The sequence below is a fragment of the Poecilia formosa genome, unplaced genomic scaffold (genome assembly GCF_000485575.1).
Source record: "Poecilia formosa unplaced genomic scaffold, Poecilia_formosa-5.1.2 Scaffold27, whole genome shotgun sequence".
In the NCBI taxonomy this organism is placed as follows: Eukaryota; Metazoa; Chordata; class Actinopteri; order Cyprinodontiformes; family Poeciliidae; genus Poecilia; species Poecilia formosa.
In genome coordinates, this window is record NW_006799966.1 from 2,357,457 (window position 1) to 2,375,429 (window position 17,973).

At 37.1% G+C, this 17,973-nt stretch overlaps 1 protein-coding gene across 7 annotated transcripts in view; it reads right to left on the reverse strand.

Annotated features, from left to right (window-relative positions):
* Window positions 1–17,973, reverse strand: part of asic1c (acid-sensing (proton-gated) ion channel 1c) — a 106,035-nt gene that overhangs the window by 22,950 nt on the left and 65,112 nt on the right. For 3 of the 7 annotated variants that reach the window (XM_016669717.1, XM_007548656.2, XM_016669716.1), the window contains exon 1: window positions 4,336–5,341. The exons of the other annotated variants lie outside the window; for them this stretch is intronic. In XM_016669717.1, coding sequence (XP_016525203.1) covers window positions 4,336–4,977 — 642 coding nt within the window. In that variant the 5' untranslated portion in view covers window positions 4,978–5,341. Of the gene's footprint in view, window positions 1–4,335; window positions 5,342–17,973 lie in introns of those variants that run through there. 7 annotated transcript variants of the gene reach the window in all.

Genomic DNA, 17,973 nt, shown 5'->3' on the forward strand with positions numbered 1-17,973 from the left:
GATTCAGAGCTGCTGCAGGAACAGAGATCTCAACATTGTCACTAACTCCATAAACCCTCTTTGGGTACATAAAATCCAAAGCTGAACAAGCATACAGCAACGCCACTTTCCTTGTTAAATTTAATTGTGCTAAATTGGTGCTGCCGAGATTATGCACATCACATCAATACACCTATTTTATATTCCATCTATTTTATGTCTTTATCTAATTGTGGTTTATGTGTTTATAGTCTTCTAACACTAATCTGTCTGTTGAGTGATGATTTGAAACAATGAAACACTGTCTCGTTTTATACGCCATAATAAAATTACAACTAATTAACTTGACTGAAGCCGAGAAACGCCACAAACCCCGACTTTGAATCAGTTTTTAGACATAATCAAAGTGCAGAACTGGCTGGCAACACATATTACAAAATAGTAAGCATTTACAGCATGCCACATTACAACAAATAGCAATGTTTGTTGTGATGCCGTTGTAAGCTGTTGAGAGTTCACAGCAAATAAGCATAGTGCAACAAGACAACTATGAAACAGCAGTCACTACAGTAGTTCTACACACACATTTGAATCTCATGAGCAAAAAACAAACAAACACTGGAGTCTAAAAACAAGTGATCTACTGAAACATTTAACACAAAATGCCTTTGCAGAAATGGGTTAATCATATCATAAATACATAAATATGATCACTGTTTTATGAGGTATATTTGTTCAGTAATTTAGTAACACACACTGGCCAATAACATGGTAGCAACTCAGTGCATTTATTCATGTGGTGAGAAAAAGTTGAGAAAGATTATTATTTACTATAAATAATATGAGCTGATGTCTTGTTAACAGATGTTTTAAGACCTCTGTCTTACTCAAAAGTAGGGGAATAAAACAATCGCTGTAGAAAGTTACAACAAAGTAGGAACATTGACTCCTATTTCCAGCTTATTAAATAATGAATTCCAGTGTGTTGATTAGAGCCATCCAAGTATTAGAAGAGCTCACAACACCATAGAAAACTGTAGAATGCTCAGACAGTGGCTTTCAGCCATTCATGTATCTTTAGCACTTGTCTAAATCAACCTCACATCAGGAAAGACACAAACTCCAGCTCTTGGTAACTTTTCATCAGTTATCCTCTGTAGCGAGGCTGTGTTAAAGGGTCTGCTGGCGGAAACCCAGGCAGCTGGGCAAAGTTGATCTCCAGAGATCAGAGTCAGTGTTCCGTGTCCGACTCACACAGACTTTCGTGCAGCTCAGACAGATGCTGTTCGACAGAGCTCTAAGCCTTTTCCCACTGCAGGCCATATAATGAGGTCTGCTAAGTGACTCGAAACCATCTAACTGGTGAGTTTTAAAAATTTTACACAGCAATTTAAATAAAATACCAGGGCCAGGAAGTCACACTTCAGCTACGACAAGAGACGCTTCAGACACGAGCACAGCTTAAATACAAAATATGGCTGTGTTTGGCTATGAAGATGGATTTTTTTTCTTTTTTTAATACAGCAGACGTTCTGCACTGATATTGTAAAGTAACAGTGAAGATGTTGCAGCCAATTGAGATCACTTGTATTTCAGATATCAAACTGGTTAAAGCTGTCACTGTCACCTGTTTTGGTTGTTAAGACGGGAACACTGATCAAGTTTCAGTCACTAAAAACAGAGTTTGACTGTGTAGCCTATTATGACCCTACAGAAATCTGAAAATTTATATGAGACCCTAAGCATAATTTGGAGCTGGAGACAAAACTGCACTAATAATATTCAAATTCAAACAGACGCACCTTGTTTCATGGTACATACAGCAGTACTCTTAACAATTTTGATGACATAAAAATATTTTGATTTGCTCCTTCCACATTTTTCACTTCCCATTGTTTATAAAACATATGTGGAAGTAAATTTAATTCTAAGACCTGATCATCTGTTCTGGAGGGTTCTGTGTAATTGGTTGCACTCACAAGGGAACATGCTGGATTTGTTGCAGCTACAGTGTGCACTAAGTCTGCAGTGAAGAAAGTTTTTCTTCTCTATTTTTTGCACCATGGTTTAAAATCACTGTCTCTGTACAATCTGTAAAACCTTATTTTGCATGGAGTATAAAAAAGCGATATTGTGGGGATATTATCAGTACATTTACTGTAAATTATAAGTCGAGGGTGAAAGATTTGAAATTTGCTCTGCTTGTTTTTGTGAAGTAAAATTTCTTCCAGCTGTTTTCACTTCTTAGCCGCATTTTCTAAACAACACGTTGCTCCTCCATCAGATCAGTAGAACAACTCCTTCGAGCCAATCCACAGCTACATTTGGATTTTACGGTTGACAAAAAAGACAACAAAGTGTCTTTATTGGTAGTAATTAGTAAATTATGTATGCCAAATCTATCAACAGTAAAACATGTTGCTGCATTTAAAACTCTCCCAAGCTTAATACTGGGGCTGTCAAAGACTGAAGAGTGGACAGGGAAGCAGGACTAGTTAAATCCTGAAAAACAGCAACATTAATACTTTAGATCAGGGGTGCCCAAGTCCAGTCCTCGAGAGCTACCATCCTGCAACTTTCAGATGCATCCCTGCTTCAACGCGCCTGAATCAAATGAATGGCTCGTTACCAGGCCTCTGTAGAGCTGATCCCAGTCTGTTGGAGTAAGGATTCTTATAAAAGTTGCAGGATGGTAGCTCTTGAGGACTGGACTTTTGCACCCCTCGAGAGCAGGATGGTAGCTCTCGAGGACTGGACTTGGGCACCCCTCGAGAGCAGGATGGTAGCTCTCGAGGACTGGAATTGGGCACCTCTGCTTTAGATTGCTGTCTTACTGCATTACCCAACTGCCTTTTAGCTTAAGGTTGCAATGGCCCAACAACCTCGAAAGAGCTGAATTGATGTTTCCATCAATTACAAGTCATCCAGATCATTAAGCAGCAAAGCAGATCCAGACCATCACGTTACCACTATGACCGACTTCCTTCGGGATCATCAAAGAATTTTTGGTTCAATGTGAGATGGAATTTTTTTCTCCAAAAGTAGGTTTGGTACTCTACCATTTATGTCATTTTTACCCCAGTCACTTTCTTATTGTTGAGGCATGAATGATGGCCTGAATGGCAGAAAAAGAGGCTTACGGTGCTTAAAATAAGTTATGAGGGTCTGTCTCTTCTGGGAAAGCTCCCCACTGCTCAGTGTTTTCTAGATTTGTGGAATGACTCTCACTGTGGTTCTCTGGCACACCAAAGACATAGAAATAATGATGTGTTGCACTGAGAGATATTTCATCCCTATTTATCTTGTCAGACAGGCTCTATGTAAGTGAATTTCCTGATGCGACAGGTCTTGCAGTAATTAGGTCAGGCTGCTGAAATTGCACTCAGTTTTCCAAAAAGGCTTGCTAATTAGAGTTTATTTATTATTTAAATGGACCTTAACAAGTCTAGTTTGCAAAGCTTTATTTCCCCCTAATAACTGAAATTACCAGAGGAAAATTGCTTTCTGTATTTATTGATGCCGTCTTTATCTGGAAATAAAAATGTTTGATGATCTGAAACAACGCAAAATCAAAATAATTTTGAAAGACGAATATCCTTTTTTTTTACATCAACAATGTTTATTTAAGATGAAGTGCAAGCTAAAAAAAGTTTCGTTTTTAGACTAAGAAAGAAACAACTCAAATAAAAAGGTTTAAAATATTCTAAATTGCACAGAAACAATTCAATACCACGGGGCTGTCTCTCGTTTGTTAATTTTATAAAATTCTAAATTAATTCACATTTTCAAAGAATTTTAAAAGTTAATTTTAAGTACTCTTGATAAAGGTAACCATTTAAAATCTGCAGTCATAAGTCAAGCTGCTGCTGAAGCCCTGGAGGAACTTAAGCAGCATTTTAGTTCATTTATACCTTAGAATCCAGATCATCAAAAATGTATGTTTGCATTAGTTATATGACTCTGTGCCTTTTCCTCATACCATATAGATATTTAATTTTAGAAACATGTTTTATAAAAATTTTTGTATGATCCCTGATTTATTGACATTCATACGTTCCAAATTTTCAGTGACCACGGTTACATAAAACATGTTTAAAAAATTGACATCCTACATGGAGACGATGACTGTGGGCTACTGTACTTGTTTTCTTAAGAGGCTTTTCTTGAATGAGAAACAAAAAGTTTGAGAGGAAAAACAGGACTGGCTTTTGTTTCACCTCCGAAACATCAACACCTCAAAACAGCCTGAGAGAAATCTTGTTCTAAAGAGACTTTGTCAAATAAATTATTAATGCACCTTGCAAGCAACACTCATACTCCACACCTGGCAAGCACCATCCTTCTCTTTCTACATACAGTGCTGAAGTTTTTGTAGGTGCAGGTCTCCCCACGAAACCTGCACTCCAGCAGCATGTCCTCCAGCTGGTGGCTGAGTCGACTCATCATCTCTGTGGTGTTGACGAGATAATCAGGGGGCGGGGTGTAGTTCTGGAAGTCCAGCAGACCCAGGAGAGCTGGTTTATGGCTTTCTTTCAGGATGGACAGGCTCCTTTTTATCACAGTGTGGTTAGGATACATGAGGTCCATCCAGTAACCGCTGTGATACAGGTCGTCCTTAGTCATACTAGATGCACGAAACACGTTCTTGTTGCAGAAAGTGACAGCTGGGAAGGACATATTGTGAGCCCAAACCATGTAGATCTTTGTGACAGCAGGGTAGGACATCAGGTAGAGGATCCGGTTCCAGGACCAGGTGCAGAGAAGACTTATGCAAAGAAAGAAGGCCAGAGTCCAGATGAGCTGCTGTGGTTTCGACTTGTTCGGGCAGAATATAAACTTCAAACCATGGATTTTGGTCCTCCTGATGAAAGACACAGTGATCTCTTTGAGAGGCGTTTTGAGCCTGCTGGACGTTGCCTGTTGGACGGCACTCTCCTGGGCATCGTTTGGTTTGTTTGGCCCCAGGGCGACTGATTCAGATGTAGGTGCTTTGACCATAATTGCAAAGGCTAGTGTTTCGTGATCAAGTGCAGTTTCTTAGCAGCCCTCGGCAGACCACAATTTACTCCCAGTGGCTTTCACAATCATGTTCCGTTTTATGTGTCAAAAATTCCAGCTAGCAGACACTGAGGTCTGAGTGCACAGCGGTCTGATAAAATCAAAAGAAGAGTGCTCCTTTTAGAAGGTAAATTTGATTTACATAATGATTCACTTATGATAAATACAGCTGAATCACTCTGGAGATAAAAAATAATCAGCATAACTATCACCAGTCCTTCATCAAGAGATAGACGGGCGTGATAATTGCAGATGTGAGCGACGACTCCACTCCCAGAGGTAATCACTTTGAGAAGCCGGAGAGACTTACCTCTCTGTGGCTCAGATCCTTCACTCCTCCATCTCCCTCTCTCCAGTGCCAGACAATACTCACAGATTTCGGTTGTCTCTGTCTCAGTGCAGCAGCTGCCCAGAACTCAACTCCTCCTTTTTTTCCCCACACAGTCAAGAGATGCTTTTCAGCCTGTTGACTTGAAGCCCGCAGAAGGGAAAATAAAGCTTGTTGCCCGCCCTTTTCCACATGCACTCTCCTCACAGTCGCATGGAGAATGAGGTGGAGCCAGTGGATGAAATTGTTTTCCTCTGGTGATGAAGTAGACCTCCAATGGTACCGAGAGGCGGAGGGTGGTGGTATTGATCAAATCAGAAACACCTAGCGCAAAGAAAATCTTCAAAAAGAAAAAAAGATGAAGTCTGAAGTTCAGACTTCATCTAAATTTACTGGAGGATCTGCAGCAAGTTTATGGGTCGATAAAACTGTATTATTGATGGCTGAGGTGGCTACTCGACAAAAAAACACGCAGACTCTCGTTAAAAATGTGTCGAGACAATTTGTCGCAGACCATTTTATAGTAGGTTTCTCTACCTAAATAAACTATAATATATAAAACTGAAAGTAATTTCTTCTCCTGGTGCCTGCAAGTGTAACTTTGGTTGAATTTCAAAGTGTTTTTATCGATTTATGAAAGCCTGTAAAGATTTTGTTTGTCAGGAAGTTGAGATTCATACTTATTTCATCATCTTTTCATTCATAAAGCAACATTTTTGTTTCCAGTCTGGAAAACAAGAATTGCAAAAATGAACCGATATGAACTTTGGTGCTATGAAACACAACATTTTTTACTATTATTGAAAAACTGCTGATTAATGTGTTTCCTTTAAAAATAATGTGTTATTACAATCTTTCAATTGTGAAAAATTATTTTGAACTACTTAAATATGCCCCAAAAGGTGAAAATTATTTGTGTTAATGTAGTGTGTACCTCTTTCACTGGAACGATGCGGCTACAGAAGCTTATCTGCTGGTTTTTAATCAATCAATCAATCAATCAATCAAATTTTATTTGTATAGCACATTTCAGCAGCAAGGCATTTCAAAGTGCTTTACATAATTTTAAACAGTGAGAAAGAAAAAGAAAGTAATAAAAAGATAAAAAGAAAAGATAAAATCACAGCCTAACAGGACAAGGCCTCCAGCCTTGCAGCACCAGGCTCCGTCCGCCTGTTTCGCGAAAATTTTGCGCTAGGACTTTCGCTGTCCTACGCGGATTTTGTGCATTAATTGGTTACCTGTTAGTCTAGAATTTACAGGGTTTTATATACGCGCAATGACTCCCAGTCACTCGCAAATACATAGAAGGCATCAATTGCCATAAGCAACTGTAAACAGGTGGGTTTTAAGTAATCAAATAATGCATAATCAAATAATGCAAACAATTTTAACACAAAACAATAAGCTGTTTATAACCTAAAATAAATTTTAAATACTGTACATGTGAGAGTAAGCTGTAGGAACTAAGAAATGACTCAAACCCATAAAACCACAACTCTCTATTGTCATGTTTGTTTTTATGCTAAGTCAAAACATTAGGAATTATTTATGAGCACAGCACCTCCTTGTTATCAACCCCATTACAACCTAAAATAAAAAAAATAAAAAAAAATCAGGATAGTCATGCAGTGCAAACAATCTAATTAATAAATGTCAACTGACAATGAGTAGATGATAAAATGATGATTATGAACAACAATTTTTCCAACACATAACCTTTGCCACTAATTTGAACTGTTTGGCCAGCTATCTCGCACATGAGATGTGAGTAATTGTGAAGCACGGTCAATTAAATAACTCGTTTCAGCCTCCTGCTGGTAGATATTCATTATCATATGCATATAACCACATCTACAGTAAATTATGATTATATTAAAATACTTTAACCATCTGTTTTAACAGCAGGTATGAAACATCTCCCTTTTAGAAACCACCAAAACTGCAAAAACATCAAGAAACAAAATGGTGAATTGAACAGTGTTATTGAATGTCTTTGCATTAAGGATATGATCTAAGTATGTGCTGGAGAAGATTCTAACTAAATAACTAATGCAGCATTAACTTTAACTCGACTTGAAGCTGACATGTCTTCCATGGTTCCAGGAGACTTTGGAGGAAAGAGATGCTGTATTCCTCACACACGAAGTGAATATCCAGGCTGATCAGCAACAAGTCAAAAAGCCAGGAGCATTTTACACTAAGTGAAGTTATCAAAATGTAAAACGTCATACTTCTGAACTTTGAATGATCTTGCAGTTGAATGATTCCCCCCCCCCTCTTCAGATTTACACATGATATAGCAGGGGAGCTCTCTGATTATTTTGAGCATGAAGCAAACTTCAATGGCAAGATGGTGATGGTTCATTATTGAGTCAGCAGCCTATCTGTGTTCTACCAATAGAAGAGATGTAGCTGGATGAGCCACATCTTGGTAGCTCAACCCCAAATTTATTGTAATCTTTGGAACAGCTGCTGCTGTACTCACGGGGTTCTAGCTGCATCAATTATTACAAGAAACTGAAATGAACACATCATGCTCTTTAGCAAAATGCATAAAAATATAAAAATAAATCACCATTTTCTGGGCTCCTAATAGATAGGGTTATCCAATGGAATGTGCACATATCTCCAAGTTGGTCACATAGGTGGTGGGGAATTGAGTGTTGTGAAGCTGTGGCTTTTTTAGACTACAGATAAAAGGAAAAATGTAAATAAAATAAAAAATAATAATAATAAAAAAAGAACTTTAGGTTTCAAAAGTGCAGTGCAATCAGTAAAAATAAAATTTTGAATTCATGTGCCTGATTCCTGACCAAATCATATTGAAAACCCCTCATCTACATCCTCATTTGATCTTCTATTTGCAAAAACTAGTGGTCATGACTCCTATTACCTTCGGAGATATCTGTGGTTGGAATTTTATTTTATTAGTCCTACTTTTATTGGGTCTTTTATTTGCATCTTTATCATATCCATAAGCTCCATTACAGACTGTTATGATTAAGGCAGTGCTTTCTTTGTTTCCACATCTATAAGCCTTATTGCTCATCTCAGGTCTGTGCGTGCTTGGGCGCGTTTGTCTGCTGTCAGGGAGCAGGTGGTGAAGAGGGCTTTTTTGTTTTCGCTCCATTTTCTCTAGTATGAACAATATGATGACTAATTGATTGATGTATGTAGCACTTCTTCAAAAAAAAAAAAAATACAACGCACGTGTTGATCCACATGTTAGCTTAAATGTTACGGCCCTACTTTTAAGACCTTTAAGAAAATAATGAATTCAAAATGAAAGAGTAGCTCTTTGTTACCCAGTTTTACTTGATCTTAAGTTGTGGTCAAAGTAGTATTTTAACGTAAGGATTATTCATTATCAGAACATGAATAACAAAAAACTAAAAAAAAAAAAAGAAGAAAGAAATAAATGAATAACAAAACTTTTGGACAACAGAAAAAGTATTTTCTTCTCTGCATACATTCATTCTCTTACAGCTGCTCTACATCATGTCAACCCCCGCTGAGGCTGATGGGNACTTCTGAACTTTGAATGATCTTGCAGTTGAATGATTCCCCCCCCCCTCTTCAGATTTACACATGATATAGCAGGGGAGCTCTCTGATTATTTTGAGCATGAAGCAAACTTCAATGGCAAGATGGTGATGGTTCATTATTGAGTCAGCAGCCTATCTGTGTTCTACCAATAGAAGAGATGTAGCTGGATGAGCCACATCCTGGTAGCTCATCCCCAAATTTATTGTAATCTTTGGAACAGCTGCTGCTGTACTCACAGGGTTCTAGCTGCATCAATTATTACAAGAAACTGAAATGAACACATCATGCTCTTTAGCAAAATGCATAAAAATATAAAAATAAATCACCATTTTCTGGGCTCCTAATAGATAGGGTTATCCAATGGAATGTGCACATATCTCCAAGTTGGTCACATAGGTGGTGGGGAATTGAGTGTTGTGAAGCTGTGGCTTTTTTAGACTACAGATAAAAGGAAAAATGTAAATAAAATAAAAAATAATAATAATAAAAAAAGAACTTTAGGTTTCAAAAGTGCAGTGCAATCAGTAAAAATAAAATTTTGAATTCATGTGCCTGATTCCTGACCAAATCATATTGAAAACCCCTTATCTACATCCTCATTTGATTTTCTATTTGCAAAAACTAGTGGTCATGACTCCTATTACCTTCGGAGATATCTGTGGTTGGAATTTTATTTTATTAGTCCTACTTTTATTGGGTCTTTTATTTGCATCTTTATCATATCCATAAGCTCCATTACAGACTGTTATGATTAAGGCAGTGCTTTCTTTGTTTCCACATCTATAAGCCTTATTGCTCATCTCAGGTCTGTGCGTGCTTGGGCGCGTTTGTCTGCTGTCAGGGAGCAGGTGGTGAAGAGGGCTTTTTTGTTTTCGCTCCATTTTCTCTAGTATGAACAATATGATGACTAATTGATTGATGTATGTAGCACTTCTTCAAAAAAAAAAAAAATACAACGCACGTGTTGATCCACATGTTAGCTTAAATGTTACGGCCCTACTTTTAAGACCTTTAAGAAAATAATGAATTCAAAATGAAAGAGTAGCTCTTTGTTACCCAGTTTTACTTGATCTTAAGTTGTGGTCAAAGTAGTATTTTAACGTAAGGATTATTCATTATCAGAACATGAATAACAAAAAACTAAAAAAAAAAAAAGAAGAAAGAAATAAATGAATAACAAAACTTTTGGACAACAGAAAAAGTATTTTCTTCTCTGCATACATTCATTCTCTTACAGCTGCTCTACATCATGTCAACCCCCGCTGAGGCTGATGGGGAAAAAACCAAAAAAAAAAACAAACAATATTTTTCTTTTAGCTTTTTGTGTGATCAATTTCTTTTTAAACTATTGGTTAGATTTAAAAAAACACATTTATATATTTTTTGCCATAGTGATGATCAACATCTATTTTCTCACATAAACAGTGGTACATCTGAGATATCTGACTTCTTATGAGTTAGATCCTGGTTTCTTCTCCTGTTGATCATATCTGTGTATTTCCTCTATTGTGAAATTCTCTGGACATGTGTCAATAGATAAAAGGTGCATTTTATGAAGAAGTTAATTGCAGGAGCTTCTTTCTTCCATTCAGGCTTAAAGAATGTGTGATGCAGGAGGCTCTCCGTGCTCACAGAATCATCCCTTGTCAGCAGTTCAAACCAAAGTACCGTTTCATTACGCTGAGCTCCAGAGGTTACACACAGCCAATAAAGTTCAATCATCACCCCTCTTTCAAACACATGGTCTCTCAGTGCATCACAACAGTTATCAAGTTCTGTACTAATGCCAGTTTAAATGGTCAGATATCACGTTTTTGAGCCAGAAAACCTAAATTTAACCTAAATGTCAGTGCAGGTACGAAACATAAATATCTTAAAATAGGCTTTTTCATTATTTTCAGATAAGTAATTTTAAAACACTTTTTTAAATGAATGTCGGACTTTGTAGCAGCATCGCTGTTTATTGTGCTGATTTTTAACATATTGTTTTCTTCACAATTAAGACGGTCCTAATATAATATGGTCAAAGGTTATGTGCAAGAGGTCCTATGCAGAAAATGTGGGTGAGCTTCCTGAAAATAAACTCACCAAAAACATTCTCTGTTGTAAACACTTTTTCTTGTCTCCTCAGGAGAATGAATAACCCAGACTGACGGACAAAGACGCGACACAGTTGATGCAACAGCAGATAGCTCTAGCAGGAAATAACAATACAGCACCCTGGCTGCTGTTCATGAGTAAAGTTTTTTCAGGTCAGAAACTTATCAGTTTTCCTTTATATGGGCCTTCTGTTGGTAACAATTTCCTGCTGATGTCTGCAGAACTTTTTATGAATTAAAACATTAACCTCGAATGAGAATCAGCTGTAGGTTAGCTGGCAAGGCAAGGCATTTTACTTCAGTTTTATACACACTCAGCAAACAGTGTGTACATAAATATAAGACACAATTAAATATATATATATATTCATGCAGAAATATCAAAATGTTTCTTCTGCATATGTTTCCTCAGTTAGCCACAGTCTTCATTCGTCTTCTCAGTGTCCAAGCCAAATGAATGAGAAAATGTTTTATTGTGGCCGCTGCATCATTTTATCATCCTTTTCTTCCAGTACCCATCAATACATATGCAACATTAACTTGAAGTGACTGTTTGGAGCAAAACATCTAGTTGAGGGAAAACTGGAGAGAGCGGATGAAATGACTGGTAGTGTCCTTTGAAAGAGCTACGTTATGGTAGTGAATTAAATCCTAATTAGTAAAACTGGCTGTGTAGAAAAACATCATTGTCACAATCACTCCATAATATAATCACTACAAAGCAAAGTTGCTAAAAACTGATGTTTTTTTAGTGAATCAGAAGAATCTTCCAGAACTCCCATTGAGTGAGTATCGGCTCCAAACTTTTATTTTATTTCCTTTTATTTCCTTTCATATCTCTCTCTCTCTCTCTCTCTCTCTCTCTCTCTCTCTCTCTCTCTCTCTTTCTTTCTTTCTTTCCTTCCTCCCCCCCGCCCTGCTCACAGCAGAACTGTGTTTCTGATTGGCAGCATAGCATCAGCAGATCTTGGTGTGAATGCTTGGCTAGTTAGCATGGCCAAGCATTCATTCTCTTACAGAATGAATGACGGCGGTTAAACGGAAAGTTGTTTCTCTGCCATTAGCGCATTTAGCAACAAGTACGTGGCGTTGAGTGACAGTGTTAAGACCCTCCTCCTGGCTCTGATTGATTGTTTTTGGTCATTTTTTCAGACCGCAATAATAGCTAAAGGAGGTGGAGGAGAGCAATCTTTTTACAGACCATCTGTCTCATTATGTAATGTCATGACGCGGTGAGTTGTAGAAAATATGTAAAAAAAAACATATATTGTTTTTTACAAAAGTTATCTTTTATTTAAAAAAAAAAACACCTTTAATGTGAGGTACATACAACATTCTCTCTTGTCCTGGTTTCTTTGCTAAATCCATTAAATCCACCAGCTTGTTGGTTACTATCCTCGCCCATCTAGTGTTTATTGCACTGTATGTTATATACACTTCTGACAAACGTCTCTGGTATTTCAGCACCATCAAGTTTAAATACAAGTAAGCTTGAATTCATTTTTTCTGTGTGTATATTAAACATAGGAATGTTTCATTTAGACTGTGTGTGTAAGCTGAAGCACAAGCTGATCATCCCAGTGTTCAAGCATGTAATTAGTAAGCCTTGACGCAGTACAATTTTCAAAGTCCAAAAGAGATACCATTTTGTATTATGGGAAACTAAATGAGATAAATTTATTAGGGTTTAATTCTCAGATTTTTACATGCACAGCTTCATTTCATTTAAGACCTAACTCACTCCTCCAGGGCTGTCCGCGAATGACACAAACCATCCTCTTTTATGTCAAAGCCAAGCTGAGCCCCAGAGCTCTCATTAGAGGAGGAGCAGAGATTCAACTGAGTAAAGAGATGAACTCCTTTAAGGGCCAGTGCAAATGTTCAAAGCCTGGAGAGGCACCGGCAGCAATTACATGTTGTGCACCAAAAACACATCAAGCACAATGCAAAGATAAAGGAGGTAAGATATGATTGATATATTTGATTAACGTCCAGTAACTCTGAAACTGAACTCATGAATTTATTCATCATTATCGACCCTGATGACTTCACTGATCACTTGACTGTAAAAAAGCAAGGGAAGATTATATGACACAATAGACTCTTGACTACTGAAGGTTTGGGTTCTTGCTAAGGCTTTGATCTGTAGACAATAACTAATAACACAGCTATGAGCTTACAGAAAGCTTACAAAAAGTTTTCACTTCATACTTTTATAATTTACCATTGTTTTAATTTAATCTATTTTATAATCTCCATTCATTTATATTACTTTAAAGAAGGAAGAGAAAGCATTCGTGCAATGACAAAAAAGAGGTTTTATAATGACCTAGTCAAAGTCTGTAGGTAAATCCAACTGTAGCATAACTTTAAACCAGCTGTTCATGCTCAGAAAGCACCCAGTGTGGCTGAGCAACATTTTTTAGCAAATAAGAGTGGGCTAAAATTCCTCCATGCTGATGGAAAATGCTCATGACCTTTTTTACACTATTTGATGTCAGTTCTTGCATCATAGAGTAACATACCCAGTGGTTTACGGTCTAATTAATAATTATTTATTTATTTATTTATTTATTTATTTTATTTATTTATTTATTTATTTATTTTACCTAAGGTCAGGTTGGTCTGGATATATTTTGATCCCTTTATATATGAGCTCACCAATGAAAACTATTTGTTTGCACTCAGAGATACAAATGCAAATATGACAGTGCGCACATTTTTGAACCTTATTAAACAAACTTTATAGTCAGATAAAAAATAAACAATTTCATTTACCATGAATGTTTTATACCTTCTGCAGATGATTGCAGAAATGCTTATTATTTATTAGCAAAAAGAATTGACCTTTCATAAGTTAGGGTATTGTTGCATTTGTTGCACCCTAATTATGATATATCAATGCCTATAGAGAGTCGGTTTCTTAACGTATCTACATGAAGAAGTATGAGGTTTGACCATTTAGGTTAGATCAAAATAAAAAAAAAAAGAAATAAAAGAAATAAAAAATAAATTTTACTACTTAAATCAGCTCCTTGGCTACCTGACAGACAGACCAAAAAAAAAGGTGAAGTTGGAAAAAAATAATTGTAATATTCTATGCAGTAAACAGAAAAGTTACTTCTAAAAAAAAAAAAAAAATCAAATAAATGTTGCAGTACTCCTGATACAGTTCATCACTTCCAGCAGTCAATCAATAGTGTGTTTTACTGATAATGACTTTTCTTATTGTAACTTTACAAGCAACACTGTCACCAATATAGTCAAATGAAAATGTAATAAAGTGTACAAACCACAGAGAAACAAGACCTGGTAAAAGAGTTTAAACATCTGGGTTACAATGTGACTCAAGTTAATTTGGATACATAGAATTGTATAAGAAACAAAGGGGGAAAAAAATGCTTGCAATGAGAATGTCACTCCAGTGGATAGGCAGCTTTTTTAGCAGAGGGAGACATCTTGTGGCCTGCATCTAAATGAAACTAACCTCACAGAGCCTTATAAAGAAATGCTCCCATTCTGTATGCAGCACATGTAGTGCAAGGGAAGCCAGAATGAATTTTTAGCTAAGAGAAGCTTATACTCTGAAAGAACTCATATATTATTAATCAAAAGTAAGGAATATTGACGTGCACGTTGTCAGGAAATTATTTAAAAAATAACACCAACGTGAAAAGTTTCAAAGAATCATAGATTTAGTGTGAATTTTAATGTGCACATCATTACTTCAATGCATAACCCACTCTAGCTGCATTTTTAAGCTACTGCAGCATCTTTTTGGTTTCACTAAAGAAAAGACTTCCTATTGCTCATTGAGAGTCTACAGTATTTATAAGCATCTCTGACATGGCTGGAGCAAATTTTATTCTGGCAGACCAGGTGGAAGTCTGTATCAATAAAAAACAGATGTACCTTGCTTTTCCTGCTGTCTTTCTCCCTTGTTCCATTCTAGGCAGGAGGATAAAAATAAAAAAATAAAAAACGTCTGCTGTCACTCAAGCTTTCGGTCCGCAGTCTGCAGTCACACGCTGATAAACTCACTTCTCAAATTTCCTCACGGGGAATTTTCATTTGCTGGAGGCATTTTTCTCCAGCATGTTCCTATCTTCTATGCTTAGCTGGATGATTTTGATATCTTTTCCTAAATCCCTTTTTGCTCACACAGGCAGAAATTAGGCAAAGGAAGATGTGGATTTAAAGGGCACTTCACCATGTACAATGAATTTAAAGTCCAAGTTTAAACATCGATTAAGTTAAATAACATCTTCCTTTAATCCTAGCTCATAATACACATTTATTTCAAATTTTAACATGCAAATTATGGTACATACACTTAGAAATACTTGGAAATCTAATGGCATTTTGTTACATCAAAACAAACTTTGGTGGAATTGAAGTTATATGTGATACACTAAAAACATATGTTGCATAAATATAAAGCAAAATAATTCAACTGAAAATGATTTTCAACATTTTTTACGAATAAAAACCTGAATCAAGTAAGTGGCATATATTTGCATACAGCCTCATTTACTCTGATAACCCTAAATAAAATACAAATAACCAACTGCCTTCAGATGTTACCTTATTAGTCCTTCTGTAATCTAAAGTTGGGGAAAAGGGTGAGAGCAGAGTAAGGTTATAAAACAACATCTCAACGCTTTGAAGAGGAGCAGCAGATTATGGGGGTGTTATTTTCAGCACAGACAGTTCTTGAAAACGTAGGTGTAGCTAAAGTAAGTAAAAGGACTAGTTTGGTGATAAAATGTCAAATGTTTCAAGGGGTAAATGAACTGTTTGGACTACTGCGTACAGAGATGAGGTACCAGCTTTTTTTTTTTTTTTTTTAAAGAACCAGATAGCAAAAAAGAAACTACATATAATCACTGAAATATTTTGTAAATGTGACTTTGTGGTTTACCCTCATCATTTTCCCCTAAATTCCGATTATAATCAATGATCTTGGTCAAACTTCCCATCGGAAAGAGGCAGGCAATCTATAACATCACATAATAGCTCTATTGGTTTTGGACAGAGCAGTTCTTGTGCCCAGTGCCTCCACCTAACAAGCTAATTAACTTAAGAGGTTCTGTCAACTGGCACCTTTAATGTCTGCCTCTGGTAGTATCTGCTGCCTGATGTGCTAGTCAGCAAAAAGCATTCTCACACTGCGAACCTGCAATGAATTCCTTCAGTATTCCTCTTCAGCATCATTGATCACACTGCCAATGCTGCACTTACTGTAACTGTGACTCCCACACTGGGCTTTACCGACACTGAGTAATGGTAGAAACACATTAGATATTTGTTATCTGGTCTGTCATCCAGGCTTACTGCCTCGGATTTGTTTATTTCATCATTTGCACTGTGGACATTCACTTTATCCCCGCTCTCTCTCTTTACGTGCTCCAGGCAGCTCTGTAATTTCGTGCTACTTCACACAGCTCTCCCCTTCATCTCCTCTAATACTTCCAGTTGTGCATCACGGTGCTGGCTCGACTCCAGAGCAAGTCTGAATCACGATGCTCCTGCGCTCAGTCCCAGTCCCACCTCAATCTAAGCACGGCGCAGCCTCCATTTCTGTTTACTCCCCTCCTTGCTCCGTTTCCATTTTGTTTTAGAGCTCTCCTTTTTTTAACCTTCTTCCAGCCTGTATCTCCCACACTGCGTATTTTCTGTCTTTCTCTGCAGCTGAACTGATTGGGTCTGACACTCAAACTTCACTTCCGCTATCGTTTTTTTTCTACCTTTCTCTTTGGTTGACCTCCAAGCTAACTTCCTCCTCCAAACTATACTGTAGTGCATTAAATAAAACACCACATGCTTTTTGAGACTAGAAACAAGCTCTAAAGTGTTATTAAAAGCGTACTTAAGCCAAAGGTCTTTAGTTTCCATTGGATCTAATGCATTGACAGGAAGTCTAGGCACAACATACAAGATGAATAGTAATAGGATAAATGTTCAAGAATGTCTCTGCAGTGGCGTAAGCCTGCTAAAGTGCTGAGCTGCTGATCGATTTAAATGATATTACAGTGACTTCAGTATGCTTCCCGCATACGCATGCAGGAGGTTATTTATTTAGTCAGAGTTGGTCTTGCAGGTTTAGGGCGTCTTTACAGATCTCAGAGTCTTGATTGCTAATGAGGTAATCAATCAGACATCAGCTCAAAGACTGTATTTAAAGCACCAAGATGAATACATGAAAATTATCTAGCAGAGAAACAATCCCTCCTCTAAGAAAGGCATTTAGCTGCACAAGCATTTAGAAATGCGTTTCACTTTGTTAGCTTGTATGCAAGAAAACATCCACACAGCTTCTCGGAAAAGCACAAACAAATCCTCGAAGAAGTTTGCAATAAATAAGTAGCTTGGTTTGAAATATGATGAAAGTGATCTATCACTTCATGGTTCATGGTGCTCTCACTTCACCGTAAATCCTCCCTGCCCCCCTCTTACATCAGTTTCTTCACCAATGAACTCTACACGAATGCACCAAAACTGTGCTCACTTGTTCAAACTTTTTATCTTTAACAGCGTAAGCAGGACTGGTATACTGTTGCCTTGTAAAAGTATTCAATACACTTCAAATCCACAATTTGTGACGCAACATTTACAAACGTCAATGTATTTCATAAAGATCTTATGTGATTCACCAACACAAGGTTGTGCATAACTGAATCTAAAAGAAAAGCTATCAAGGTTGTCAAAATTTGTCACTTATTTTAATCTGAAAGCTGTGCATTTCTACTCAGTCACCCTGAGTCAGTACATTGTCTTTCCAACCTTTGCTGCAGCTACAGCTTAAGATCTAACAGAATATGTGCAAAACTGAAGTAGTTTTGCACATATTTTGCACAAATTTTGCACAAATTTAGCAACTTCCAAAAGTTGCTAAATTTTGGTCAGATTTGATGGAGAGCATCCACGAACCTTGTCACACTTTCTCTGTTGAACATAAGT